This window comes from Zymoseptoria tritici, chromosome 1 (genome assembly GCF_000219625.1).
Source record: "Zymoseptoria tritici IPO323 chromosome 1, whole genome shotgun sequence".
In the NCBI taxonomy this organism is placed as follows: domain Eukaryota; kingdom Fungi; phylum Ascomycota; class Dothideomycetes; order Mycosphaerellales; family Mycosphaerellaceae; genus Zymoseptoria; species Zymoseptoria tritici.
The window spans coordinates 3,961,484-3,987,995 of record NC_018218.1 but is presented as its reverse complement, the minus strand read 5'-3'; the positions used below and the strand labels follow the sequence as shown (position 1 = coordinate 3,987,995).

Here is a 26,512-nt window from a genome sequence, read left to right as displayed (position 1 = left end):
AGCGCGCGTGCGTCCGATGCTTCATGTGGTAATGACCACAGGACGAGCTTCGAAGGAGATTTCGATAGAGCTATGCAGATATGCCACGAGAACCTTTATTCAATGCCACAAAATATACGCACTTGTCTGTCAACTTTAGATAGATCGGCGAGACCCCTTATGATGTAGTTGTTCATGTGCTTGGTGCGCTCCTTCATGGTAGCTCGAAACTAGCATGGAGCTATGACACCGAACTAGGAAGGCACCTCACCTTCTCCTGCTCTCCTTACTCGGCCTTGCTCCTGTCCTTTACGTTGCTCGTACCATCCATACATCTGCACGCCTTGATTAGACACCTCGCTCCATACGAGCGTTCTCCCACGCTCTTCCAACGACACCCTCCGCCCGTCACCACCACCATGGCCGACCCAGCTCCACCCACATCCTCCGACCCTCACAATCTCCGTGCCCTCGAAAAAGACCCACGTCTCTTCCTATACACTTCCCTCACCGCCGGATCCTCGCACATAATCACCGCGACCTCCCGTATGGAAACGATCCTCAAAGCGAACCGAATTCCCTTCCAAGCGATCGATCTCGCAACGGACGAGCAGGCGAGGAGGCTATGGCAGAGACGGGGAGGAGCGAAGAAGAAGTTGCCCGGGTTGGTGAAGGAGGGATATATCATTGGTGTATGTGCGTGTGGAAGTACAGATTACAAGCGGGGGGGGGGAGTTTTCGCTGGCCCTTCAGAGTCAATGGGGAATGCAAGTGGCTGACGTTGGTGTTGAAACAATAGGACATTGACGAAGTCGAGGAATGGAACGAATTTGGCGAGCTGAAGGAGAACATTGGACCTGTACCCGCTCACAACGCTCCTGCGCCTGCCGGTGGTCCTGTTGGCGTCAATACGGCTCCACCGCTGTCCCATAACGCTGGCCCCGTCGCTGCTGCGAGGGCGGCGGCAGAGGAGAAGAAGGCGGCGGATAAGGGCACGGAGAGGGAGAGGATTGCATTACCAGGTGCTGCGGAGATTGCGGCAATACAAAAAGCCAAGAAGGAGAAGGCCGCCGAGGAGAGGGAAAAGGCGAAGGCGGAGGACACCAAGGTAGAGGATGCAAAGCTGGACGAGTCCAAGACAGACGACTTGCATGTGGAGGACGCAGAGGTCGTGCCGGAGACCTTAGACTCATCGATTGAGGGGAAGAAGGCAAGCATCACGATTGCAACGGACATGGCAGCAGAGAAGGACATTGCGGAGAAGACGATCACATCCCCAACGTCCCGTACGATAAAATTCAAGGGCGATGAGTCTCCATCGACGGCAGAGGAGGAAGAGAAGAAGAGGAAGAGGCAGCATCGCGGAAGTCAGATCATCGAAGCGACACCAGAGGAGATTATGCAGGTCGAGAGTCAGAATTCGCTCGCTGAGGTGGAAGGCGAGGACGATGAGGTGGTGAAGGAAGATGGACAAGATCAGGAAGAGAGACCCACGACGAAAGGCGTCGAAGGGTTGAAGATCGTTGATGATGAGCCATCTGCACAGAAGACTGCCGTGCACGAAGACGGTGTGGTAGAGAAGACGCAGGATCAGTCTGCGAAGGACCCGGAGGCGGTTGGGAAGAGTGTGGAGGACTGAGGGGCTATAAGTCAAGAGAGCCGAATCGAAGACGCTGCGATGCGATGCGGTGAAAGCTACGGTCGCCTCTGTGCGCTTTGGTCAGCTTGGCGACGGTGTCTGACCGCTGTGAAGATGTCTTCTCGTGCGCAGCCTTGCTCTTATACTCAGCACATGCCAACCATAGCGTGCTATTCTCCGCACACACCATGCGCCATCTCCCAGGGGTCCTCAAGTGACCGTCCGCATCATCGTAGCGCCTGATCCCGCGAGAAAAACTGCGTAAGAGCACTATGCGGTCGTTGCCGTCGTTTCGACGATCCTTTGCTCCTATCTGGGCTGTCGCTTTTGTCTGAGCCTTTGCTCCGATCCGGTCCATACCAGCACGACACTCCTTTTCTAACGCACCTCGTGCATCGAGGCTGATCTCCGGAGCACGTCACGCTCCGCTTGGTACATTCTTGGCAATTCGCTCCCGACTGCTCGGACGGCGTCCGATTTTTGAGCTCAGCCGTGCTTCCTTGTTTCGTGGTCGGACCAGTTTGGACACAAAAACTACTGATCGATGTGACGGGAAGACCTATCTCTTTGTAAAGTCGCTTCATGGCATTGAGTCCCTCCCCATACATGAGAGGAATGTATACCTCGCACAGTCCAAGCATGCAGTAAGCTCGGTCCTCGGCTCTGGTGGTCGTTCTCTTGTTCATCCACGCCAGACGGTCTTTGAAACTGACACTCTGAGCTTTGTCATAGTCCCACAGGATGGCCTCGTCAATGCCACTCGCCTGAGAGTTCCACTGATTGAGAGGCATCTTCAAGTAGTACGCGTCAACGGCCGTACTCTCATCGAACATCAAAGGTTCAAGCGGTGATTTATGTCCGAAGACCTTCCAGTCCCTGTCGGCGGACATGACACATTTTGGCGCAAGTAGCTCCTGGAGAGTCCATCCTCTTGTGAACCAGACGCTCTCTTTGAAGCTTTGCAGGACCGCGAGAGGGCTGCATTCTCGAGTCTGGACGTCGTGAAGGTAGGCTATACAACACCAGGCCTTCGCATAGTATTGATGCATAGTGGTGATTGTCTCTTGCAGCTCTGCCGAGCTCCGCTTGTCGATGCAGCAGGTGTCTATCCAGATGAATTCTGGAACAGTGGGCGGTTGACCAGAGATCGTTGCTGGACCAAGGCGCTGGTTGATGTGAGCCTGCCATTCCTTGACAAAGCCACAAAACTTCTTGATCTTCTGCATCCCTGGTTTCTTATCCACCAAAGCATCATTCTTCCGGCGTAGAACTTCTTGGTAGCTGACTTCGCCATCGAGCCATCGGTGGGAGGTGATTATATACGGAGGCGCAGTCTCGAGCGAGGCGAACTCGTGAAAGTCGAGTGTCTTTGCGTGCAAAAGTCGCATGTTGTGAATACGATGTCTCGAGAGCCCGCGAATCTGCTCTGGGTCTCACCCGTTGTACTGCAAATAGTGCAAGCTGAAGTGGGCAGTCCACCGTGGCAGCTGCATCCTGCAGTGGGTCTCGCTTCGAGAACATCGACGCCGCCTTCGAGCTACTCACTTGGACAGCAGAACTGCGGGCTACTCTATATCGATGTAGGTATGAAACAGATAGTAAATCCAGCTTCGTAGACGGACCTTAAGGTACCTTCCTGATCTTTCCGTAAAGTGATAGCGCGACATTTAAGGTAGGGCGCTAGCATATTTAGGCTCCCAGCCATGCTTCAATCATGATTCAAGACGTCGCTTTGTTCCTTCGTCAACCCAACTCGGCTGCGACCTGAACGGTCGCAGCGCATCAATCTCAACAATACCCTCAACGCTTCGCAACTGCCAAACATGCAACGAGGTCGCTTTACCAGCAGCAACCGTGGAGGGGAATGGGCAGGACGAGGGAAGTCCCGAGGACGTGGTCGTGGACGAGGAGGATTTGGCAAAAGCACACAGCCAAAAGGCCTCTTCGAGAACGGATCCTGGCTGTGTAATTGTACACCGCGACTACCCGCCGTGCGCTTTCAGGTAAAGAAAGAGGGCGCGAACAAAGGTCGTTTCTTCTACACATGTCAGGAAACGGAGCCGAAACGCTGTGACTTTTTCCTCTGGAACGAAGACGCGCAGCCAAGAGAGGCGGCAGCGGTGTTGAGCAACAGTCGGAATGAACCAGTGAGGGACACGGCGGGAGCGCAACAGGAAGGATGGGCTGCTGGAAGAGGTGTGGAAGCGAAGAGACATGTCGTGGTGAGGGAGGATTCACCGACGCCAACGCCGTCGCCTTCACCTGTCAGGACTGGAGGAAAGAGAACGTCACATCAGGCGAATTTGGACATCAGCGATGATGACTGGGATCTGGACGGCAAGGAGGAAGCAGAGCTGGCTCGTGTTGCGGACAGCCTCGAGACACCACACAAAGCTGTCAAGACAGGCGTGTACGCAACGCCGGGCACGACTGGTCGGACTTCGAGGACGTTACCGTGGCTTACCGAGTCTACGGCCAGCATGTCGACTCCGAGCAGCTCAGCGCAGAAGTCCTTGGGAGAGTACTTTGGCACGCCGTCAAAGCCGCCAACACAATCACTTCGACAGGCCAGCAGCTCCACTATCGGCCACCACTCCTCCATGGACATCGAAAGAGGAACACAGGCCAAGATCCTACCACTTGAAAGACCCCACTTCAATCACGAACCGACTCAAGCGCCCTCCCTACATACAACCGCCTCGCCATCCACAACGCCTTTCCTGACAACCCAAGTCCTCCCCCTCCTTTCCAGCCTTCCTGCGGACAAAATCTCTGCCATCCATGACATTCTCGCCAACCACGACCTTCGGTATCAGGGCGTCATCAAAGGTCGGGAGATTGCTCGCGCGGCGCTACAAGGGAAGGAGAGGAGGATCGCGGAGTTGGAGGAACGGGTGGTGGGATTGGAGGGGGAGAGGGAGGTACTGAGAGGTATCGTGGCTGAATTCAGAAGGGGTGCAAGTGGTGGAGGCGAGAGTGTGGATGATGAGTTGTGAGGAGGAGAGCGAGGGAATTTGCGTTTCTTGATTGTTTTTGGAGCTTTGATTTTTTGGCGATGATACCCCGGCATAAGAGAGCGAGCGATTGGAGTAACTATAGAACAGTACAACATGAGGATGTACGGGAGGTCAGAAATTGATAGGCCTTGATATGAATCACTTCCCAATGATTGGTCAGCGAACACCGCGCTCCTTGCCTTTCCACAATTCGTAGCGACCCGCAGAATTGGGTACTCAATGTTGAAACAAATGAGGGCGAGGTATTGACTGCACTCGAGAGTGAAGCTGAGCAGTCTTCAGCGAATACTGCAATAAGTGGTGCGGAACATTTCCATCACTTTTGGACTTGACGGTTCGTTATCGATAAGGAAACACCCAACACAATCGACAGCAATTAAACGCGATCTCCTCGAATTCGGACTTTTCATTTTTGAGCTCGGGGTGAGAAGAAAGAACATCCGTTAGCTCTCAACGTTAGCGAGCCAATTAAGGCCTCTCGTTCGTTGGACGTACAGAATGACAGATGTATCAAGCCTCAGGCCTCCGGACTTTAAGGATTTTCGGCGCGGGGTAAATAGGTGGTGAAAGTTGTGGGTATTTAATTTTACGGACATCAGCTAGCGTCATCCCGTCGTTGGCCAATCATTATCGACGAGAATGCAAAGCGAAGAGATCTTATTCCATGAGCATTGAGAGTGACTCAGCTTGAGAAGAAAAGAGACAAGAGCTGGTAAGTCGATATCCGATTCAAGCCATTATCAATGTGTAGGTAGTGATACATATATACAGCCTCGAAAGACAAGGCAAATTTCAACGCCGAAGCCTCCGGAAATCATACCACAGACAAGGTCCAGCCGAGTCTACACAAGTTGAAACCTCCTCATTGCCAGTGAGCATGATAGGCCGGACCTGGGTAGGTCGCGGGCGCAGAGACAGTGTGCTGCATCATCGGCGCGGTGTGGTACCCAGTGACGGCTTGCGGCGGCCAATGCATCGACTGCAACGCCGGGTTCGAGTCGTAGGTATAGGCGATGCCGTCAAAGGGCGAGTGAAGGGCGAGTGGATGCGCCGCGAAAGCCTCGTGATGAGAAGGGAGATATGTCGCAGGCTCGGGGTGATGCGTGCGCGCAGAGTCCGTCTTCATGACTTCGAAACCGTCCGTTGGAGTCGATACTTCAGCATCGTCGACGTGACTCTCGCCTGCCACCAGTTCCCGCTGGCGTTCATCGACCACGACCTCCTTCAGCCATCCCTCCTTCTTCAACCACTCAATCTTGGGCCAATCTCCACCCGCCTTGCCTGCTCTGCGCTCCCTCACTTCCTGGCCTTTTGCACGCCGACCACGTTTCCGTGGACAGAAGTGTGCTCGTCGTAGGTGTGCTGCGGCGTTGTAGTACACGTTGTACGTCTTGCGTTGTTTGCACTGTTTGCACGAGGACAGAGGCTTAGTCGGACGCGGTGCATGATCCTCTTCCTTCGACGCTCCTGACGAGCTGTGAGTCGACGAGGATGGGTCGACCGACGGGTCGACGCACACCCAAACCCGACGTAGACGGGCGTGGGCGCGATCATGGTGCCGACGTAGTTCATGTTCGCCGCGGAAACCAAGAGGAAAGTCGTCGCAGTGCTCGCAATGCAGTTTGGCATGTGTCGGGCGAACGTAGGGGGTTTTGGAAATGGCTTGTTTGGTCCCCGAGTCGGTGGTCGGTTTTGCCGTCGCGGATTGGCGCGATTCCGGTTTTGATACAGTAGCCTTGGCCGTCGTGGTAGGCAAGCGCTGAGATACGTTAGAGACAGAGAAAAAGGCCGCGGGCGAGATGATGATTATGAAAGCCCTGATCTCTTTCAACTTACTTCTGGAAGACGTTTTGGAGCAATTGACTGGCGCGCATTCTCGATATGCTTGCGTCGTCGCTGGGAGAGCTTGATCTCCGACGACTCGGACGGGCAGTTGCTGTCAGTTGAATGACTCCGACTCATCTCCGCGGTGCGAAATATTTCTTGACCAGAGAGAGCAGGAACAGAAAAGGAAAAATTCTCATCAACAAAGCCATAGCCCATATTGCCTAGAAGATGATGGTCGACACCATCATCCACAATACCGACTGCCGGCGAGCTACCGGTCGTTTTTCCTATCGGTTGTTGTGAAGAGGACAAGAAAGAAGAGTCGACGGGGTAGAGAGGGGAAGCAGACAAGAAGCTGGACTCAACGCGCATCATGTCGTGAGCATCAGTGCAGACCGAAGAAGCACTGGTCAGACTACACTGCCGACTCATCTGTTCACTATCTGTGATAGTGAAGGAAGAAGGCGGCGGTGACAGGTGTGCCGTCGTGATCATACTCGTCCTCGGACTGCATGATGCCCGGGGGGCTGGGCCGGACGAGAGCTCGCTCTCAGCACGGCGGCCGTCATCTACTCGCCGCTTTTTGCTCGCAGCATCGCTCGAGAGCTTGGAGCAAAAGTCGGCGGGCTCATAGACATGAACGTTGTCGACGTGGGTGGTAGGATAATGCGTGAAGTTGGCGTTCGGGGTCGATGTCGAGCCGTAGGTATAGCTTTGAGAGTGTTCCATGTCGATGTGATGAAAGTCTCGCTTGCCATGCCTGTTGATGTCGCCGAGGTATCGTGGTTGGCTCGAAGATGGTTGGTGTCCAGTCGAGATGGCATGCGAGGCCAGTCGAGTCATCGGGATGGGCGAGAGGTCGTCGTTGGCGCCATGCTCCTGCTCCTTGTTAGTGGAGTCAGCCAATCTGATCCATGGAGTCTCCTACAGAAGGCCTGAAAGCGTCGAGAGCCGGATCGAAGTGCGGGTGAGCCGTGTGGGCGGTGCGCGGCGTGTTGTTGCCGTCGTTGGCGAAGTAGTATATCGGTTTCTGGTAGAGAGCGGGGTCCAGCTGCGAGGTGGGCCAGAAGTCCAGATCGGTGTCGGCGGAGGAGGAGAAAGTGCTACTATCAGCCATGTCCATGCGGTATATGGTTGGAGTGGAGTGATGTCTGAGGATGACAGTGTGAGAGGAATGGTTCGAGAAGGAAAAGAAATGAGGCGGAGACGGCACCGAGGATTATATGTGCGTTGTTTCAGCAGAGGAGACGTCGGTCGAGTACAGTACAGTACCTCATTAGTCGAGTGGAGATGGCACAGATGTCCGAGGGAGGGATGCAGACGAGTGCCAGCGCAGCGCAACAATTGCCCCAAAGGAAGAAGGGAAGGATCCATCATCCTGGGCAGAGTGTGATCAGATCTCGAACGTGACGGCGTGCTGGTATGGCTTATAGTGAGGCAGCCAATGGGCGGACGTGGCAGCCGTGGGGAGTGGTACACAAGGCGAGGATTCGTCGATGGACTTTGACACCAGCAGGCATGGCGAGCAGGGTTGTCAACTTGTACCTCATCTCGCCTACCCCGTACAAGCAACTTGAGATTGTAAATCAGCCAAACATCGACAGCACTTCACACGCCTGATCCTCGAGGACCTCGACAAGGCCTTGCTTACCTGATCTGGCCTGATCCAGCGTGTCCTCCACCAGCCTCCCTACTGTGTCGCTACAGGCATCCCTTTGAGAACTCCGCCGGGGGGAGATCGTTCGCGCTAGAAGCCCTGTCTAGTGCAAGATCCTGAGGCAATCCCCCTAGCATCGAATGACGAATGTTCGCAACGGATGCGACGACGTGCATGAACGGCGCCATCAAGCCACTCAGACTGATCAAAGAGGCCGCCATGGCCATGGGTTGCTATCGCATCACCTACCCGATAGGTCCTTCTCGACACCACATGACGCGTAAGGTGCCATTCGATCGGTGTCCATCGAGCTGGGCCTGGACTATGGAGATTCACTTGCAATCAACCTGTGGCACTGACCGGGTAGGGCTGAATGATCTTCTCTCTAGTCTCGACCGGCATTGACCGGAACTGCACAACACCGAGTCCAGATCGTCCATCCTAGCATACACCTCTCGCGTTCGACAAATCGTCATTACTTCGTACTTCACTGCTTATCGCCCGCTTCGGCCGACCCCAACATCGATTGAGCCGATGCCACGAATTTCCTCATCCTGGAGAGCCCCTTGCGATTCGTCTTGATCGACTGTCCTTCTTCGGCCCTGCTCGCGATCGAGGGCGCTCTGACCGCGGATGCTGATGCTGCTCCCGGTCCCACCCATGTCGGACTGGCGTCGAGTTCCAGGACCTCTCCAGAGATTGGAGTGTGGGACGTGCTGGCTCCGTCCATCGGTTTCCTTCTAGTCATGCTCGGGCTTGGTCGAAGCGCCTGTTCGTTGTCGCTGGGTGTGCGCGAAAGCTCGGATCGCTGCGGTGAACGACTGAAGCTAGCTGTACGCGAGAGCTCGGATCGCTGTGGTGCACGATTGTAGCTGGCATCTTGCGACATGGCGTGAGTCACTAATGGCGCCAACATCGTCGTTTCAGGAGCCGGCAGCAGAGGTAATGTCGCCGATGCGGCAGACATGTGCCGTTGCTTCATTGCCTCCGCCATGAACACATTCCCTACCACCGCCGAACTCTTCCGTCTCGTAGCGAATGCCGACGCAGCTTTTTCCAATGAGGAATCTGCCGACTTCCTCCACAATCTTGCCTTCCCTCTTGCCCTCAGAGTTTCCTCGTTCTCTATCGGCGGAACCTTCTCATTCGGCCAGCCATTCGCTTTGCCCACACCGTTTGCGAGCATCATCTCCACGGGCGTTGGCATCATCGACTCCACCGGTGGCGTGAGGAGATCTTCCGCACTCATCTCATCTGCATCCATGTCCTCCTCACACTCCCCTGCAAACCAAAATTCGTTGTCTTTGAAGCGCAGGACATCGTATCCGTAGTCGTCGAAGAAATCGCAAATCTCATCTACCACAGCATCATCGCTCCGTCGTCTCGGAATGGCTAGCGCTTCCTGATACACGCGATCGATCGCATCTTGAAATGGGTCCAGCGTCGCAACTGAGTTCTTTCTCGGCATGATCGTCGGCTTGGGTAGCTTGATCGGTCCGTGCAGATATACCGTTAGCGTCCAAGCGGAGAGCTCAGGTGTGCTGACCGTCACCACTGAGCCACCTCGCAATTTAATGTGCGTCGCAACAATAGTTGTTGCGCTCGATGGCCGACGAGAATTGTCGCCGGTAATCAATCCTTCCGGGATGGCATTCAAGACTGCACCGCCTCCAGAGGACACCCTCTGCCCACTGCTGGACGACTTCCTCCTTGCAGCCTCTGCATGATCCGGTGCATCGCCCTCTTCGATCTGCGACAACATCATCTTGCTCACTCGTCCCCCGTATCTCCTGCTGTTCCTTGCCTTCGACCGCCTCCTGCTCGGTGGCGGACCCACGACCACATCGTCGTCCTCTTCATCCTCCTCCGCGAGCTGCCCACACAGTGCCAGCTCGCCCTCGACAAAACTCAGTCTAGGTGGCATATTGAACTTGAACCCTGCCATGCTCGAGTACCTCGCTTTGCTCTTCGCCGTCTCCTTCGCCGTTCCATAGACAATCTCCTCAATCGGAAAGAATCCATCTTCGAGTAACATGCTCATCGTCTCACCCTTTTTCTTCTTCTTTCCCGGCGTCTCTTGTTTGGAAGACTTGTTAACGCCATAGTCTCCGCTGATTCGTTTGTTCGCTACTCCTGCTGCTGCTGCGGCTGCCTTTTGGGCGGCTTGTTGCTCCGCTAATAGACCGACGCGCACAGATGATACCATTGAATATCTTGAATGATTACCCTTCAACTTCCTCGTGAGTCGCGAGTCAACCGACTGACCAGAGTTTTTACGTGAGTGGCCACCCGTACGACTCTTCGCGCTCCTTGCGCTGGCGGTTGTCCTAACGCTGCGAATCGATCCCGGTCGAGATGTCGATCCCGAACCTGAGGCTCCTCCTAGTATGCCCGTCTTATCTGCTCGCAAGGAGGTGAGACTGGTGGCATGAGAAAGAGACTTCCCGACTGGAACGGTGTGTGCTCGAGATATCATGTTCGGCAAACTGATTGTCGAAGCGGCGCCAGAGGAAGCGGTGGATGTCGAGTCGCGAGTGGCGAGACGGAGTTGCATGTGTAGGGCTGCGGCGTTGAGGGAGGACTCCAAGTGCGGAGAAGGCTTCAAGGACGATGGCTGCACATTCGAAGGAGCTGGATGCAGAGGAGGGATCGGTGAGGAGATGTGCGGGTATGTCGATGTCGAAGTGTGCTGTGTACCCGGATCTCTCGACTCCGCCTTCCTGACAGTCGATGGGTCAGCTGAATCCGGCAATCCGTACAGCCTCTCGTCCAACCTCGCCGCTTGTCCCTCATCGGGCTGCGCGAACCTCAAGATCTGCCTCAACGGCGATTCCGCCCTCCTCGCTGGCCTAGAAGGCGAACTCGTTGGAGATCTCGTCCGAGCTCGATCTACATCTCCTGCAGCCGGCGGCGTAGATGGTTGTGGTGGTGGCTTCGGCGGTGTCGGTGCTACGCGAGGTCGCGCGGCAAATGCGACGTCTTCTACATTCCCGGTCGGCGCTTTTGGAAGTGCTGCGACCGGCGGCGGTGCCCTTGGCGTGGACGATCCATATCCTATCCCTCCTGATGGCGGGGGGAGTGGTGGTGTCCCCAGCGGAGTCCTGGGCGCGGACCTTGGACTCTCGGCCCTCTGAGGCGATCCACTGCCATATGGCGAGGAAGTCCGCTCATTGTACGCCACAGACTTGGAGTTCTCGTGTACACTCCTGCGAAAGGCAGCGGCTTTGGTGCGGACTCCAGTAGAGGATGCGCGTTCGCCGGGAGACTCGGGGCGGAGCTTGGGTCGGAGGGGAGCTGGGCGGAAAGGATCATCGACAGGAGGAGGCGTAGACGGTTGGATTGGCGGAGTAGAGGAGACAAACATGGTCGGGGCAGTAGTTGGCGTGGCCGAGTCTCGGGAGGAATGACGCTTCTTCAGAGTCGTAGATTTCAAGGTCGTAAGAGAAAATGGTAGCCAACGAGTCCCGTCGTCGGTGGTCTCGGCCATGCTTGGATTGAGAGGTCGACGTTTGGCTACCTTGCTCGGTCGTCCGCGCGTGCGGGCACGCAAAACGAAAGAGGAGACTTTGACGCAAGGGGCTACTCGGGTTGCGCGAGATCCTGCTTGTTCCGGCAGCGTAGAAGATCTCTTTGTCGATGACAAAGAAGTGTAATGGCCATTGGTGGCCAAGCATTCCACCAGCACGGGCATTGTTTGCGTGGAAACTCCGGATCGGGATGAATGTGTGGTACTTGTGTGACGTGAGGGTTTGTGTCGCTCAAGTCTATTGCTGTGATACAAAGTGACTGTACGATATGTAAATCCCGTCAAATCGGACACCGCAATCAATCCGGTCAAACTGCGAGAAGCCCAAGACCAGCTTGACTCAACTCACGCAAAGCGAGAAAGGTATCCTCACACTCACGCCACACGGCAGCAATGTCTGAACAGAAAAGCAGTTAGCGATAGCTTCTCGGACAGCTGCAGGCCTTCTGCCGTTGGGATTTCTTACCTTTGCCGACACTCACGGCACCACGCCAATTCTCCGTCTGCAAGATTTCGGCCGTTGCGGTGAACATCGTCACCTTTCTCCATCATTGTCGCTCCGACCGCTGGGTGGTCTTCGTATGCGTGAGATCCCACCGCCGTTGCTTCCTCGCCAATCTCGATTATGGTGGACCTGTCGTGGGAGGGAGTGGGAGGGAGCCTCGTCGTCTGGAAGAGGGTGATTGCTGGCGTAGCACTCTCTTCCCGGGGAAGCTTTCCAACCCACACCTCTGGAGTGATCACCTCACTTCTCGCCGCAGTTTCCTCTCCGCATCCTTCCTCACCAACCTCAATCGTTTTCGTGAGCGTTCTAGTGGTGGTGGTATAGCGCGTCTCGGTCTCAAAGAGAGTCGTGGTCGTTGTGAGGAGAGGGGACACCATAGGTGATTTCGATCCACCTTGCGTGAGCCCTGCAGTCGACCTCACTGCCTCGGTCGCTTCCTCGCCGACCTCGATCGTGATGGTAATGGTGCCTGTGGTGGTGCCATAGATCGTCGTCGTTTCGGTAGACGGAGAGCTCGACGGCGACGCTGGTGGGACGGTCGTGCAAGGGGCAGCGGGGAGGTCGGTGACCTGTGGAGCAGTGCCGAAAATGGTCGGCGGGAATATGCGTTCCTCGATGGTTGACGGCCACCTCGCAAAGCCCGTCCATTTCAACCACTCTTCCTCGTCGTACTCTTCGCTGTCCTTACTCGCTTCGTGTCCCGTCGCCGTCTCGAGGTGCTTCGTCTGCTCTTTTGGCCTCTTCGCTTCGTTGCTTTCCTCCTGCATCATTCCTCTTTCCTCTAGCTTCCTCAACTCCTCCTCCTCCTTTGCCTTCTTCATGATCGCTTCTCCCCTGATACTTGCAACGATGCTCGCATGGCTCTCTCGCAACTCCTGTTCTCTCGGAACAACCTCCTCCCAGCCGTCATCCTGGGATTGGGCGGTTGCAGTCGTTCGCGGAGCTCTTGCCGTGGTAGTCTCGCGATCCTCAGGCCATGTGATCTCGCGGCTGGTACTCGTAGTGAGTTCTTCCTCCTCCATTAGCGTTAGCAACCAGGTCTCAGTAAGGGGAACCCATGGAGACACAGTCTTTGTCGCCTCGAGATGCGCACTCGGAGTGTCCTCTTCTGTCCAAGTCGACGCGGTCGACGCAGCAAGGCGCCTGGCTTTCTCGTTCTCCGCACGCGAGAACGCAACGTTTTGGGATTCGAAGTGCCAACTATTGAACGCTCTGAACCTTTCCGTCGCTTTCATGCACAGGTAGAACACTGCCCAAACGATCAGGAATCCCAGCCACCATTTCGCAACGAAGTCGTAGAGCCGGTTCCAGCCTCTCTGGCATGCGGCCCAAACGGGACCGTATCGGAAATCTTCGTAATGGCGCACCATAGCTGCCACTGCTCGCGTGAAGGCGCCCGCCGTCTTCTTCCAAAGTCGAACTAACCACCTCCAGCACACTCTGGACATGTGCCTCATCTGTTGATCGAGTTCCATAAAGCGAAAGAGATCTCTGAGCCCGCCAAGCAGCGTCAAGAGGGACCAGAGAACGACATAGAGAACGACATAGCAGATGACGGCGCAGAACAACGCGTTGACGCAGAACTTGAGGAAATCCCGGAGAAAGGTTCCCAAGGCGCTTGGCGGGGCTGGTGCAGCAGAGCGGATGCGAGCAAGGCCAGCAACATACCTCGCCTCTCGTGCCTCGTCTGCCGCGGCCCACCGGGCCACAAGGCGTTCGTGCCTAGCAACACGTTCAGCCTCGCGTGCGTCTTCGTCGAGGACCATTGTCATAGGGTCGTCCTCATAGTCAGTCGCATATGGTTCTTTCCATTCTGTGTTGGTGGAATCCTCTTCCCATTCTGTGTTGGTGAAATATGGCGAGTTCAGCGTTGCTGCAAAACCATCAACCATGGTGTCGACGGTAGGATGGTTGTAATGTTGATTGCCGATTGGGACTGCTGCCATCCAGTGGGTTTCTTGAACTGGTACCCCTTTGTTTCGTGATTTCTTCTTTGACGTGAAAAACAACAACGCCAATGCCCGAGGAGATGCCGGATCGGGAAGGTACGAGATTCGAGAGGGAAGTAAACATGAACTCGAAAGAAAACACTTATCACGACGTTGGAGGAAAAAGTGCTATTGTCCTGCATTGTCGCTATTGTCCAGTGTAGGGAGTGAAGTTCTGAAAAATGGTACGCTTTTCGCTTTCCACTTTCAATTGAAAACGACAATGGGTGGCAATAGACTGAGATCCCTGTGAGGACTGCCGATGGCATGCAACTTCACTTTTGGGATGGCGCGGTGAGTGTGTTGCCTGTGCCATGTCGTCAGTGCGAGTCGGTGCGGCAAAGTTGACAATGCATACCTCCGTCAGGGTAAAGAATTTGTTCGTTGTAAAACACCCCGCCTTTGCCAGCGAGGAACAATATTGTGCTAGATGAGAAGAACGAAAGGGTCAGTAAGGTCCAGGATAAACGGGATGCTGATCCAGGGCTCGGGGGTCGTCTGTTATTTGGTTAACTCACGCGGCCATGTCGGTGTCCATTCCTTTGCTGTAGAGTGTCAGCATCGATGCTACAAACGTGGTGAGCTTGATCTCATACCGGCCAGCAGGGTTGTACGATCTCATGTCCAACTCAGACTTGTTGTCCTCGCCACTCTCACCGGCCGTCATCTCGCTGTGTATACGGTCAGCGATTGCCATTAGACGATGAGGTGTTGGTGCCTCGACAAACCTTGGAAACACTCCTGGAGCAATAACGTTGACTCTGACCTTCACGTCTTTGAAAGTGGTGGCCAGCATGCGGCTCAAATGAGTGGAAGCGGCCTTCGAGCTAGCGTAGGAGAACTGCCCCATGCTAGATCCTTTCATCGCTCCTGAGATACTTGAGACATTGACGACCGAAGATGAGTAGCCAGGGGTCACCTGGCCACCCGTGGCCAGAAGAGGAAGAAAGGCCACTGAGGGTTGTGTCAGAGAGAGCTTGGTTTCTCTTGCCCAAGAGTGCTTACTGCTCATGAAGAACTGCGCTGCCACGTTCGTCGTGAACGTGTCCGTCCACTGCTGCCCGTCTGAGCGAAGAAAGTGTTTCGATATCGCCTATGGCTGTCAGCGAAATGCTGGAGGTGGCTCAGTATCGCATGGTCATACCTCTGCCGAGCTCATGTCCGGCTCTCCATTGCTTGCTGAGACCTGCGTCAGCCTCGCCTTCAGACACCATGCACCTCTCGAGAACTCACAGAATTTCGTGTCATCGTCTCTTGCAATACCAGCGTTGTTGACCAATAGCTGAATTCCTTTGGGCTCCTTCTCCTTCATCTCCTCTGCGAGCTTCAAACAACCCTCTTTGGTGCTGACATCACCCGTGATGCTCTGCAAGCTACCCGCTCCAGTATTGTATTTCTCCACCGTCTTGTCCAACGTCTCTTCTCGTCGACCGGTGATCCACACTTTAGCACCATTAGCGACGAGCGCTTGGGTGATCATCAGGCCGATGCCGGTTGCGCCGCCGGTGACCTGAAACAGAAGGGCAGAAGGGTTAGCAATAGCTCAGACAGGGAATAAGGGCAGACTGATACCTGCTAGCATAGCCCGAGAGACAATCTCGGACAGCTGCAGGCGGACTGCCCATCGGCTTTCTTACCAGGGCGGTGACATGGGAGACATCAAAGAGGTCGGTGGTCTTGAGGTCGTGGTTGTCTGCTCTGCCTATCGTTTGAGGTCAAATTTGTTCTCGAGCAGGATCGTGGCCGAGAGGACGCACCTGTTGCCATTGTGCGGATTGCTGGTGTTAATGTTGGTCTGAGGATTAGTGGTGCGCTGGAATTCTTGACAGGAAAGGCGGATCGTGTGAACAGTCGTAGCATTGTGGTAGAATGTATGGAGATATGTACAAGATGATGTGGATACAAACCGTGGGAGCAGACCTCTTTCAATGCGGTCCTCAACGCGTCAGAGGGGGATCATGTCTTCCATGACGATGTACGCGCCGTAGACGGCAGCGCTCGCGTCGTCTTTGTACGACCGGGCTGTTATGCTCAAGCTCACATCCAACTCGGCGTGTGGTGATATGCTAGGCGATGTTTGGGTGAACTGCGATGATGAGGGGATGGACGGGAGGAAGAGTGTGGTCGGATGTGAGATGACCAAATTCAAATATACGGCGGGGGGATGCATGTCTCGACGTTTACAATGTACACATACACGATTCTCCATGTTTGCACAAATCGGCATAGTGAGCACTGTCCTACCTTGCACTCATCAATCTGAACGATGTCCATTGCACAAATTGTAGCTGAAACATAATTCCACGAGCATGCTCCCGTGCATCCGTCTGTCTATCTCCACAACGCGGTGAATGAGATCGCTTTTAGCATCAATGTCTCGTTTGCGGAAAACGCCAATCCAACGAAGCAGTGTTCAGTAGCTGTACCGCAGCGAGTGGGTATCATGCATCTCATCACATCACATCATCATCATCTTCTTCTTCATCATCATCATCGTAAGACATCCAAGCTGCCGCCCCGTCCCGACTCAAATGCCATCATAGCATACAGAACGCAGCACTCAAAGCAATGAGCGCCGCGAAGCTCGGGTTCTGGTCATACACGTCGCCCAAGATTCCTCCTCGAAAAGTGAGCAGCGCTTTCGGCGGTTGCTCTGCGGCAGTGATGGTTGCTGGTATCACCGTTGTTCGATTCGATGGCGCATCAGGACCTCCCGTGGCGGAGATAGTGCTCGTCATGGTCAAAGCGCCTTTTAGAGAGACATCCCAGCTCGTAGCGTTTGGGCACATGCTCTGGACATAGCGAGGAGCTGCTGCATGATCGTCAGCTGTGCGCCGTCTTTTGGTTCTGGACCTGCACTGACCAGAGCCATCCGACTGCAATGTGCGATCCAGCCTCACGCTTCTCCCACTTGCAGATATGCATTCCGAATTCTTGGTCTTGATGCTGACTGCGTTAACTGCTCCCTGGACTTCCGGCTCCTCATACACCACCACCCGGCATAAATTCGCTGCAGAGCTCTGGACGCCAGGATCTGCGAAGAAAGACTTGCAGTCGAAGGAAGTGGTCATGCATTGGCCCGTCCCAGTCATGCTCAATTGATGTGTTGGTATAGCGGAGTGAGGGACTTCGATTTGCTCGCATGAGGACTCGGTTCGTGGGCTGCATATATTGGGCGTCGTAAAATCGGCGGTTGCGAAAGGCTTCAACAGAGGCAGAGCGAATAGCAAGGACAGAGCCATATCGAGGTATTCGCATGCAGACTTGTCGAGACCGGTATTTGAATGAAGACGAAAGATGATGACAATGAATGGTGATGGATGATTGAATAAAGGTAGCTGATAAGCAGAACACTACGCAACACTTACCTGGACGTTCGTTCGTTCCTCGTGAGCGCTGTCAAGAGCTTTCCGCCTGTGTTGACACTGTTGACGCGGGTAGGTGCATATTCTTGCGGCAGCCCAGTTTCAGTTGGCCAGTCTCCAGCCGGATTTTGCGTGGGAAGACTCGACGAGCGACCGATGTCTCATGTCGCGAGTAGCCATCCAGTCGGCCATGATGGTAATATAGGTCCGCGCATAAGTTTGGAGAGTGTCAATGTGCGAGTTCGATTCATGCGCGGGAGTACATCCTGCTTGATACAAAATAGTGCGTGACCCAGACTCGTCGCCTGAGGATGTTTCAATCATTCTCACATGCAGCCTCGAATGTTGTGGTGAGGCAATGCAGAGAAAGTGAGATGGTGTTGTGAGAATGGTCTTGTGAGCTTTATTTTTATTCCCGAAATCAGGAGCCAAAGACCCCGGGAAGGCGAAAATCAATCGGCCTCGGTTTCAGCGTCAACCAATAAGGTGCGGCGTAATGCCGGTCCAAGCGAGTCCATTACGCTGTCGATTCCGACTTCATTGTTGCTTGCTTTCCCTTGAAGAGACGACTGAACCTCTCCACCATCGACCAACAACACTCCCCTCTCCGACCACAGCGTCCCCTCCACCGCAATCATGTTCTCCTCCACCGTGAGACAGTTTGCAGGACGCAGCGTCGTCCGCCCATCGCGCAACTTCTCCTCGACCGCGCGAGCGAACAAAATCATCACCAACAGCCAGCCTCTGCGAGCAAAGCACGCCTCGGGCTCCATCTCCGCCAAATACCCCATCATCGACCACGAATACGATGCCCTGGTAGTCGGCGCTGGTGGCGCTGGTCTGCGTGCCGCCTTCGGTCTCGCCGAGGCCGGGTTCAACACAGCATGTATATCGAAGCTTTTCCCGACACGATCACACACCGTGGCCGCGCAGGGTGGAATCAACGCGGCGCTTGGAAACATGCACGACGACGACTGGAGATGGCACATGTACGACACCGTCAAGGGATCCGACTGGCTCGGTGACCAGGACGCCATCCACTACATGACCCGCGAGGCTCCGGCCTCCGTTTACGAGCTCGAGAACTACGGCTGCCCATTCTCCCGTACCGACGATGGCAAGATTTACCAGCGTGCCTTCGGTGGACAATCGAAGGAGTTTGGAAAGGGAGGTCAGGCATACCGATGCTGCGCCGCCGCCGACCGAACAGGCCACGCGCTTCTGCACACACTCTATGGCCAGTCGCTCCGACACAACACCAACTACTTCATCGAGTTCTTTGCCATTGATCTCATCATGGAGGATGGTGAGTGTAAGGGTGTAATTGCATACAACCAGGAAGACGGTACTCTCCACCGCTTCCGCTCTCACCACACCGTTCTCGCTACCGGCGGATACGGCCGCGCCTACTTCTCTTGCACTTCCGCCCATACCTGCACCGGAGACGGAATGGCCATGGTCGCCCGTGCTGGTCTTCCCAACCAGGATCTCGAATTCGTGCAGTTTCACCCAACTGGTATCTACGGAGCTGGATGCTTGATTACTGAGGGTTCTCGTGGTGAGGGTGGTTACCTTTTGAACAGCGAGGGTGAGCGCTTTATGGAGCGTTACGCACCCACTGCTAAGGATTTGGCATCTCGCGATGTCGTGTCCCGCAGCATGACCATGGAGATTCGTGAAGGCCGCGGTGTCGGCCCTGACAAGGACCACATCTACCTCCAGCTTTCTCACTTGCCACCAGAGGTCCTTCACGAGCGCCTCCCAGGTATCTCTGAGACCGCCTCGATTTTTGCCGGTGTCGATGTCACCAAGCAGCCAATTCCTGTGCTCCCAACCGTGCACTACAACATGGGTGGTATCCCCACGAAGTATACCGGAGAGGTTCTTACTGTGGATGAGAACGGCAAGGACAAGGTCGTGCCAGGCCTTTTCGCTTGCGGTGAGGCTGCTTGTGTGTCCGTCCACGGTGCCAACCGTCTTGGCGCCAACTCTCTCCTCGATCTTATTGTTTTCGGCCGTGCTGTCAGCCACACGATCCGCGACAACTTCTCGCCTAACAAGCCACACAAGGAGGTCTCTGCCGATGCTGGTGCAGAGGCTGTGTCTATTGTTGACCAGATCCGCACTGCGGATGGAGCCAAGAGCACAGCCGAGATTCGCAGCGAGATGCAGAAGGTCATGCAGTCTGATGTCTCCGTGTTCAGGACTCAAGAGTCGCTTGACGAGGGTGTTGAGAAGTAAGTCGTTCAAGCTACGATAAGCAGTATTCAACCGACTAACATATATTTAGGATCAACAAGGTCGATAAATTGTTCGACCAGGTCGGCACAAAGGACCGCAGCATGATCTGGAATTCCGACCTCGTTGAGACTCTCGAGCTCCGCAACCTCCTTACCTGCGCCGTCCAGACCGCCGAAGCTGCCGCCAACCGCAAAGAGTCCCGTGGCGCTCACGCACGCGAGGACTTTCCTGACCGTGACGACGAGAACTGGATGAAGCACACGCTCACATGGCAGAGGAAGCCGCACACTCCAGTCGAGATCGGTTACCGCTCCGTTGTTGCCAACACATTAGACGAGGCCGAGTGCAAGGCTGTTCCACCTTTCAAGCGAACTTATTAGAGGAAATGCATGGAGTTGGAAGGAAGGAAGCGGGATGAAAGAACGAGGCCGATTTGGTCTCCCAGAATTGTAGAGCCGACTTGGGCTGGCTTTGCAGACGAGGTGTTTCGACCTTGTCGGAGGAAGGGCGTGCATAGTCTCATCCACAGTGTTTTCGAGCAGCGAAGCGTCGTCGATTTTTGTGCTTGTAAATATAACAGAAGAATACAAACCATCAACGTTTGCAGGGCACATTCCATTGTACAGGCCACGATTCGAGATGTGGAACGCGCAACGGCAGACAGTCAGAATCGGATTCGGGACGGTGCCTTCCATAGACCTACAACCACATCGAGGCAATGGCGAACCGCCAGAGATCTCTCCTCCAAGCTCAATCGTCTCGCAAATCTCCCACAACAACACAACATCACTACCACGTCCATTTCTGGACAATTTCAACCATCTTTACCTGCCATGGACAACCGAAATCCGTCATCCGTCATTGATCTGGCCTCACCCACTCTCCCCCACGGCACGGCCCATTCGTTGCTAGCCATGGACGGCGACGACGACACTATGTCATCTCTCGACTTTTCCATCCTCGCTTACTCCCTCAACGAAAGCCACACTGGCTGCTTCAGACCTGGAGCCTTACCTGTCTCACTTTCGCTCGATGCAGACGACCTGTGTCTTCCAGGGTTCCATTGTCCGTTGAATCACATTTCTCCAAACGCATCGTGGCCGCCTACTGACATATCGGGCGCAAATAGGTCCGAACTCAAACGAGGAACGTCCACCGCAGTTCTGTCATCCGACTGAAGAGTGTCAAATTTATCGCCTCGGGAGGAGGACATGTCAACCGCAGGGCTATCTGGAGCCGAAGATTTGCGAAAATGGGTACTATTGTCCGGCGGGCGGAAAGGAGATGATACTATGTGAGAGACCCTTCTGTCAAAGGTCAGTCAAGGAATAACCGGAGTCATATCGCTGATCTCAAGTGTCGGCGATTAAGGCAAGCGAGGCACATTTTGTCCAAGCGGAAGCCAACGACCATTCAATTGCTCGTATGCATCGATTTGTCCCGCTGGGAGTGTGCGACAGATCGTCGTGCTCCCGCTGTATCTCACTGTGGTGCTCGATGCTATCTTACTCGCGCTGGCCGCAGCAGGATTCATCTTCGCGAGGTGGAGGAAGACCAGAACGAGGGACCCTGCTCACGTCGAGAACGGAGACGGGAACGCGGACGTGGAAAGCTCTCGCTCGGTGAGTTCACTCAGGAGGACGCGATCCGCCAGTGGCTCGCCTCTGGAAGGTTCAGCAATGCCATCACCACATATTCCCTCGACGCCCGTGAGGAGGACTTCAGGTCGAGTCGATCATTACGACGGCTTTGCGGAGGACGATGAGAACAACGGATTCAGCGACGAGATTGAAGACGATCTGCAGAGCAGTCCGGAGATGCAACGATTCATTCAGTCCATGAGCAGGGCGGTAGAAACCTCCTGCATCGGTCTCAGCTTCGACTACCAGAAGCTCTCGTACGCAACAATGGCCGGCAAGAAGATCCTGTCAGACGTCACCGGTAATATGCCGCGAGGCAGCTGCTGGGGGGTCATGGGCGGCAGCGGTGCTGGCAAAACGACTTTCATGAACGTCCTCATGGGCAAGATCCAAGCCAAAGAAGGCTTCATCAAGATCAACGGCCATCGAAAGGACATGACCAAGTACAAAAAACTCATCGGCTATGTACCTCAAGACGACATCATTTTTCCTGAGTTGACCGTTCGCGAGAACATCCTACACTCAGCTCGAATTCGCCTTCCTGCCAAATGGACCGACAAAGAAATACAAGCGCACGTCGACGCTCTTTTGGCCTGTCTCCAACTTACCCACGTCCAGCACTCCCGCGTTGGCGATGCCACTCGTCCAGTCATTTCCGGAGGTCAGCGCAAACGAGTCAATATTGGAATGGAGCTCGCATCGGCACCCATGGCGATCTTCTTGGATGAACCGACATCCGGACTCGATGCCACCAGCGCTGCGAGCATCATGCGACTTTTGAGGGCCATTAGCAGGTTGGGCGTGACGACAATCGCAATCATTCACCAGCCAAGGGAACAGATCTTCTATGGATTTGACCAGCTGTTGCTGTTAGCACAAGGACATGCCGTCTACTCTGGTGCCTCTCATGACTGTCAGACATACTTTGAGAAGTTGGGGTTCTCATTCCCCGAGCGCGGAAACCCGGCTGATGTCCTCATCGATATCGCCACAGGCGATGGAAGTCGATATTTGACCTGCGAGAAGCGAAACCAGTCGATGGTACCGGCCTTGATCGAACGGTGGAAAGATCAAGCCCAGTCGACGAACGTCAACGTTCCACTTACCTTGGACGGCTCAAGTGCCCCGACCAAACGCAGCCGCCGGCTCAGCACTCCGTCCGTTGCCTCCACCGAAGAGCAAGAAGAAAACCTCCGTCTGACCATGGCGTCTCGAGGCGCAACCTGGCCGGCTCAAGTCTACTACTGCCTGCAGCGCGCCTTGACCCAGCAGGTTCGCAACGCCACCTCCTTCTTCTACGAAATCGGAGTTGGCGCTCTCGCAGGTGGCATCATCGGTCTTTCCGCGTTCGGCGCCGGTGGACATCTCTTCCAGGGCATATACCACCCTCCCTTCACAATCCTTAGCAGCGCAGTCGATTATCAGAGCACACCCCAGCTTGGACTACTCGGCGGCATGGCAATCGGACTTGCCGCTTCTGCTCCTGGTTTCTGGGTCTTTGGTGAGGAAAAGATGATGTTCTGGCGGGAGACCGCCGCAGGACACTCGCGATCAGCCTACTACCTTGGTAAAATGCTCTCCACGCTGCCTCGGATCGCGCTTAGCAGCCTACACTTCACCGTGTTCATGGGTATTCTCGCAACGCCATTGATCAGTTTCACGGACATGTGGATGGCGAACCTGATGTACTTTTGGTGTATCTATGGCTTGGCGGCAATTGTGAGTATGCTTGTCAAGAGAGAAGATGGTCCGTTGGTGGCGGTTTTGGCATCCCTCGTGGTGGGCATGTTGAGCGGCGTTGCGCCGGCATTGAAGCAGGTGAAGCTATGGGGCATGGAGTGAGTCTTGTCAACTGATGAGTGCAACAGTCGCGAGTGCTGACCTGTCCAATAGGTGGTTCTGGAGAATGTCGCCCGGCGTGTAGTACACGGAGGCGTATTGGAGCCGGAACTTGTCACCTCTGGCATATCTGTACCAGCTGGACCTTGCGTGCAAAGCCTTCGGTTTCACGATTGGGCAATTTGGCTTGGATATACTGTACGTGTGGGTTTCCGAGGGAGTGATTTCCATAGCACTGACTGTCACGAATAGCATGCTCTTTCTCATCGGGACGGTGTACAGGATTCTCGCGTATCTGGCGCTCGTGTCTGTCGATCGAAAGAAGCAGAGATGATACCCGAAGCATCGAATGAGCCTTGGCTTGCACCTCTCCAGGTATCGCCATGCAGCTTCGACTTCATTCTCGGCGGGTTTTGGTCGCTCGCTCCGATGAGTGCCGTCTCGAGACGAAGTGGCCCAGGTGGAAGAGCCAATGTGGGAGCGAGAGTGGACGGAACGAGTAGACTCGCCGGGCGAACGTCGATTCGAGGGCTCCGAGGGGTATGGGCGGAGGCCTATGGACATGAGCTGGGTGGACGGGTCCAGGATCTGGTCCATGTTTGTAGAGAGATTACAACCTAAGAGTTTCCTGTGATCCGAAGGCGTGTGTTTCATGGTGGAGTACCTGGGGGAGGGCACGTGGCTTGCAGGGATTCTCTGTCAACATCACCTTGGGTGGAAATTCTTTCCACGACTCGCCTCGAAATCATTAATCTCTTCTAAGATTGTAATCAGCGAGCGCAATGGAAGTTGAATCGCAACACGCCCTGACCGTTGTGCGAATTGCGAAGCGAAGAAATGAGATGAAAAGCCTACGACGATGTACTGTATCAGAGCAACAGCATCTGACTACACAAGCTCGTGTTCGCGTACATTTGGAAGAGGTGCACTTGGAGCTCTGAGCGTTGCTGGCATGACGGATGGACGATTGCAGATCCGATGGGGCGGTGGACCCTGCCCAACAAATATAGGGTAGCAGCGCATTCCCGGTCCATATCCAGAGACGACGCTCTTGCCACGCCCACCACTGTCGCCAGGATGGAAAAGGCAAGCATCGTCTTGTCTAGCCGAATCCAGCATATGCAGCACAAGGTGACGTCGCATCCAATCCTGAGCTGTCACTGGCGGCGACGAATCTAAGGTAGCTTTCGGCCGCAAGCTCCGCTTCCACCTCGCCCAGCTGCGGCGCCAGCGGAACAATGGAGAATCTTCCGCAAACCACAAGCTTGGTGAATGCCCGAAATGGATCTTGCACCTGCGCTTCGAAGAGAGCTCAGAGATACGGTGTGCTAAGGGTCTCCTGGAGCTTTGAGTGACGCCACGTACCAAGATGTCTGACGAACCCACCTTACCCTGCATGGAATCTGCTCCATGCAGGTGCGATTTGAAGCATATCTCTGGGCGCCATATCGCTGGGCTGCACTTCTAGCGCGAGCAACAACAGATCGGGCGACGATCTTTGCTCGACCTCAGCTCACGCTCGAGCAAAATGCTTCTCTTTGTGCTCTATCGGCCCGCCAGAACCGCGAGCTATGGATGATGGAGCGTGTGTCTGGAACAGAGCCATTCCGACTTGCCTGTCAATCGACGTCCCCTCCGACTTGAGCTCTGTCGCTGAGGAAGGATTCGTCAACGAGAGAGGTGAAGCCAACCCTCCATACTTTGTGTCTAACGCACCATAAGGCTGTTCTGCTCCGAGCCTCCCCGACTCTGGAGATCCCCGCAAGATCTCGCCATCTCTACGCAATTGCCTGAAACGTCGATTGGTACGAAGTGATCGCCACACGAGAGTTGAGATACAAGACAAGGGTATGTCTCGCCCCAACAATCGGCGTTCAACGCCGTATGTGCGATGTCGTCGACAGCATCTGGAACTCTGGACATTCCCACAGAATTCCGAGATTCTGCATCTTGCCCTCTTCTGTGTGTTGACTCAGACAAGACGCAGCTTGATCGTGCGATGGTCCCTCGTTAGTGTTCAAGCGAGAGATTGGCCGCAACAAGCCACATGAGCCCTCATCAAACTGAGCCTCGCACGGTTCGGTTGGTTGCAATGTTGCATGCTCGTGGGCGCGATTGACGCATGCCGAGTCACCCTGGACAAATTCGTTGACCGTTGAGCCATCACTCTCCGTCTACCTTAACGGACCCCACTGTACCATCTTCTCTCGCGGTGCCCGAAAACGTGAATGAACTGCACGATCGTCATGCGAGGCATGCCGTGGCAAGCGAGATCGCAGTGACCCTACTAGTGGTGCAACGTGTTCGACGTCGGGCAGCTGAGGCAAGATCATCCTCATCATCGGCGGGAGCTTTCGAAGCACCGACACATCAGTGAGGTGGAGCAAGGGTCCTTGTCTCGCAGATGGGATTTCTACTTCAAGGGCAAGCGTCGTAGAGGTAGCGGAGTGCTCGTGCATGTAATCATTCAAAGCTGGACGCCAAAAGCGGTTTATGGGGCATACACGTCGTCAAGAAAAGCTTCTCCGGACTATCCACCAATTAGCTTCCACACTTCGCCGTGGCCTGCTGTTTGTATGGACGCATCAGCGAGCCGCAAAAGCCACCGTCTACGCCATGTCGAGATAGCGCCGATCCGTGCGACTGCTCGATCAGGACTAGAGCGCACGACATGTGAATCTTCACGGTCCTGCAATTCGTCGTTACCCGAATCGCCACGTCCAACCGTCGGGCTTGTCCAGACATTGAGATGATCCTCGTCTTCACTGCGACCGGACTCGGGTCCTTGCGGTGTCCTCCTGGCTCTCAATTAAAGTCCACGCTTGGGGCGCCTCCGACGTGCTTGAGATTTGTGATTTCCTCTTTCGGTCTGAGCTCATTCGGGACTTTGCTCGGAGGCGCTGGCGATCGACACTCGAGCAACCCACATCACGTCCTTTTGCACTATAGGGGTCCCACGACATGTGGACCTCGACTGACAGCGCCCACACCGTCGTCCCCGGGATATGGATCTCCATCAACGGTCGAGCACGGTGCTTTCCGTGGTGTTATGTCTTGATTCAGCAGTGATGGGCATTCAACATACCATCGTCGCATGCATTCGGATGGGTCACAACAAAGACCTCATCGAGCACTTGGGCAAGACTTGAGGCCCAGAAAGGTATATAACTGTTCACCTTGCCCCATCGAGATCAAGTATCATCAACATCAACACTTCTCTTCCACCTTCACAATCCAACAATCTCCAAATCAACACCAGCCATCAAAACCACCCTCAAACACCATCAAG

The 26,512-nt window shown here is 54.8% G+C and overlaps 8 protein-coding genes across 8 annotated transcripts; 4 read left to right on the top strand and 4 right to left on the bottom strand.

Annotated features, from left to right (window-relative positions):
- Positions 1-357: 357 nt before the first annotated feature.
- Positions 358-1,720, top strand: MYCGRDRAFT_98669 (uncharacterized protein; the record flags this gene model as incomplete). The annotated part of the gene is made up of 4 exons (XM_003857124.1): positions 358-671; positions 779-922; positions 986-1,150; positions 1,244-1,720. The coding sequence occupies 4 exons, from the start codon at positions 399-401 to the stop codon at positions 1,616-1,618; spliced, it is 957 nt and encodes a 318-aa protein (XP_003857172.1).
- A 458-nt stretch (positions 1,721-2,178) lies between these two features.
- On the bottom strand, positions 2,179-2,739 carry MYCGRDRAFT_27578 (uncharacterized protein; the record flags this gene model as incomplete). Its single annotated transcript, XM_003856448.1, has 2 exons — positions 2,179-2,332; positions 2,396-2,739. Coding segments are annotated over 2 exons (498 nt in total), but the record flags the coding sequence as incomplete, so codon positions are not given.
- A 702-nt stretch (positions 2,740-3,441) lies between these two features.
- MYCGRDRAFT_107437 (uncharacterized protein) lies at positions 3,442-4,614 on the top strand (the record flags this gene model as incomplete). Its single annotated transcript, XM_003857125.1, has 1 exon — positions 3,442-4,614. One exon carries the CDS (start codon positions 3,442-3,444, stop codon positions 4,612-4,614), a length of 1,173 nt encoding a protein of 390 aa, XP_003857173.1.
- Positions 4,615-6,815: 2,201 nt separating this feature from the next.
- On the bottom strand, positions 6,816-7,632 carry MYCGRDRAFT_102690 (uncharacterized protein; the record flags this gene model as incomplete). The annotated part of the gene is made up of 2 exons (XM_003856447.1): positions 6,816-7,341; positions 7,391-7,632. Coding segments are annotated over 2 exons (720 nt in total), but the record flags the coding sequence as incomplete, so codon positions are not given.
- Positions 7,633-14,458: 6,826 nt separating this feature from the next.
- On the bottom strand, positions 14,459-15,841 carry MYCGRDRAFT_34603 (uncharacterized protein; the record flags this gene model as incomplete). Its single annotated transcript, XM_003856446.1, has 8 exons — positions 14,459-14,564; positions 14,657-14,683; positions 14,735-14,809; positions 14,867-15,092; positions 15,144-15,231; positions 15,283-15,317; positions 15,372-15,648; positions 15,776-15,841. Coding segments are annotated over 8 exons (900 nt in total), but the record flags the coding sequence as incomplete, so codon positions are not given.
- Positions 15,842-16,083: 242 nt separating this feature from the next.
- MYCGRDRAFT_89737 (uncharacterized protein) lies at positions 16,084-17,380 on the bottom strand (the record flags this gene model as incomplete). The annotated part of the gene is made up of 3 exons (XM_003856445.1): positions 16,084-16,160; positions 16,687-16,950; positions 17,002-17,380. 3 exons carry the CDS (start codon positions 17,378-17,380, stop codon positions 16,084-16,086), a joined length of 720 nt encoding a protein of 239 aa, XP_003856493.1.
- A 692-nt stretch (positions 17,381-18,072) lies between these two features.
- On the top strand, positions 18,073-20,348 carry SDH1 (succinate dehydrogenase flavoprotein subunit; the record flags this gene model as incomplete). Its single annotated transcript, XM_003857126.1, has 2 exons — positions 18,073-19,740; positions 19,794-20,348. The coding sequence occupies 2 exons, from the start codon at positions 18,140-18,142 to the stop codon at positions 20,122-20,124; spliced, it is 1,932 nt and encodes a 643-aa protein (XP_003857174.1).
- Positions 20,349-21,423: 1,075 nt separating this feature from the next.
- MYCGRDRAFT_219785 (putative ABC transporter) lies at positions 21,424-23,226 on the top strand (the record flags this gene model as incomplete). Its single annotated transcript, XM_003857127.1, has 1 exon — positions 21,424-23,226. The coding sequence occupies one exon, from the start codon at positions 21,424-21,426 to the stop codon at positions 23,224-23,226; it is 1,803 nt and encodes a 600-aa protein (XP_003857175.1).
- Positions 23,227-26,512: the final 3,286 nt, after the last annotated feature.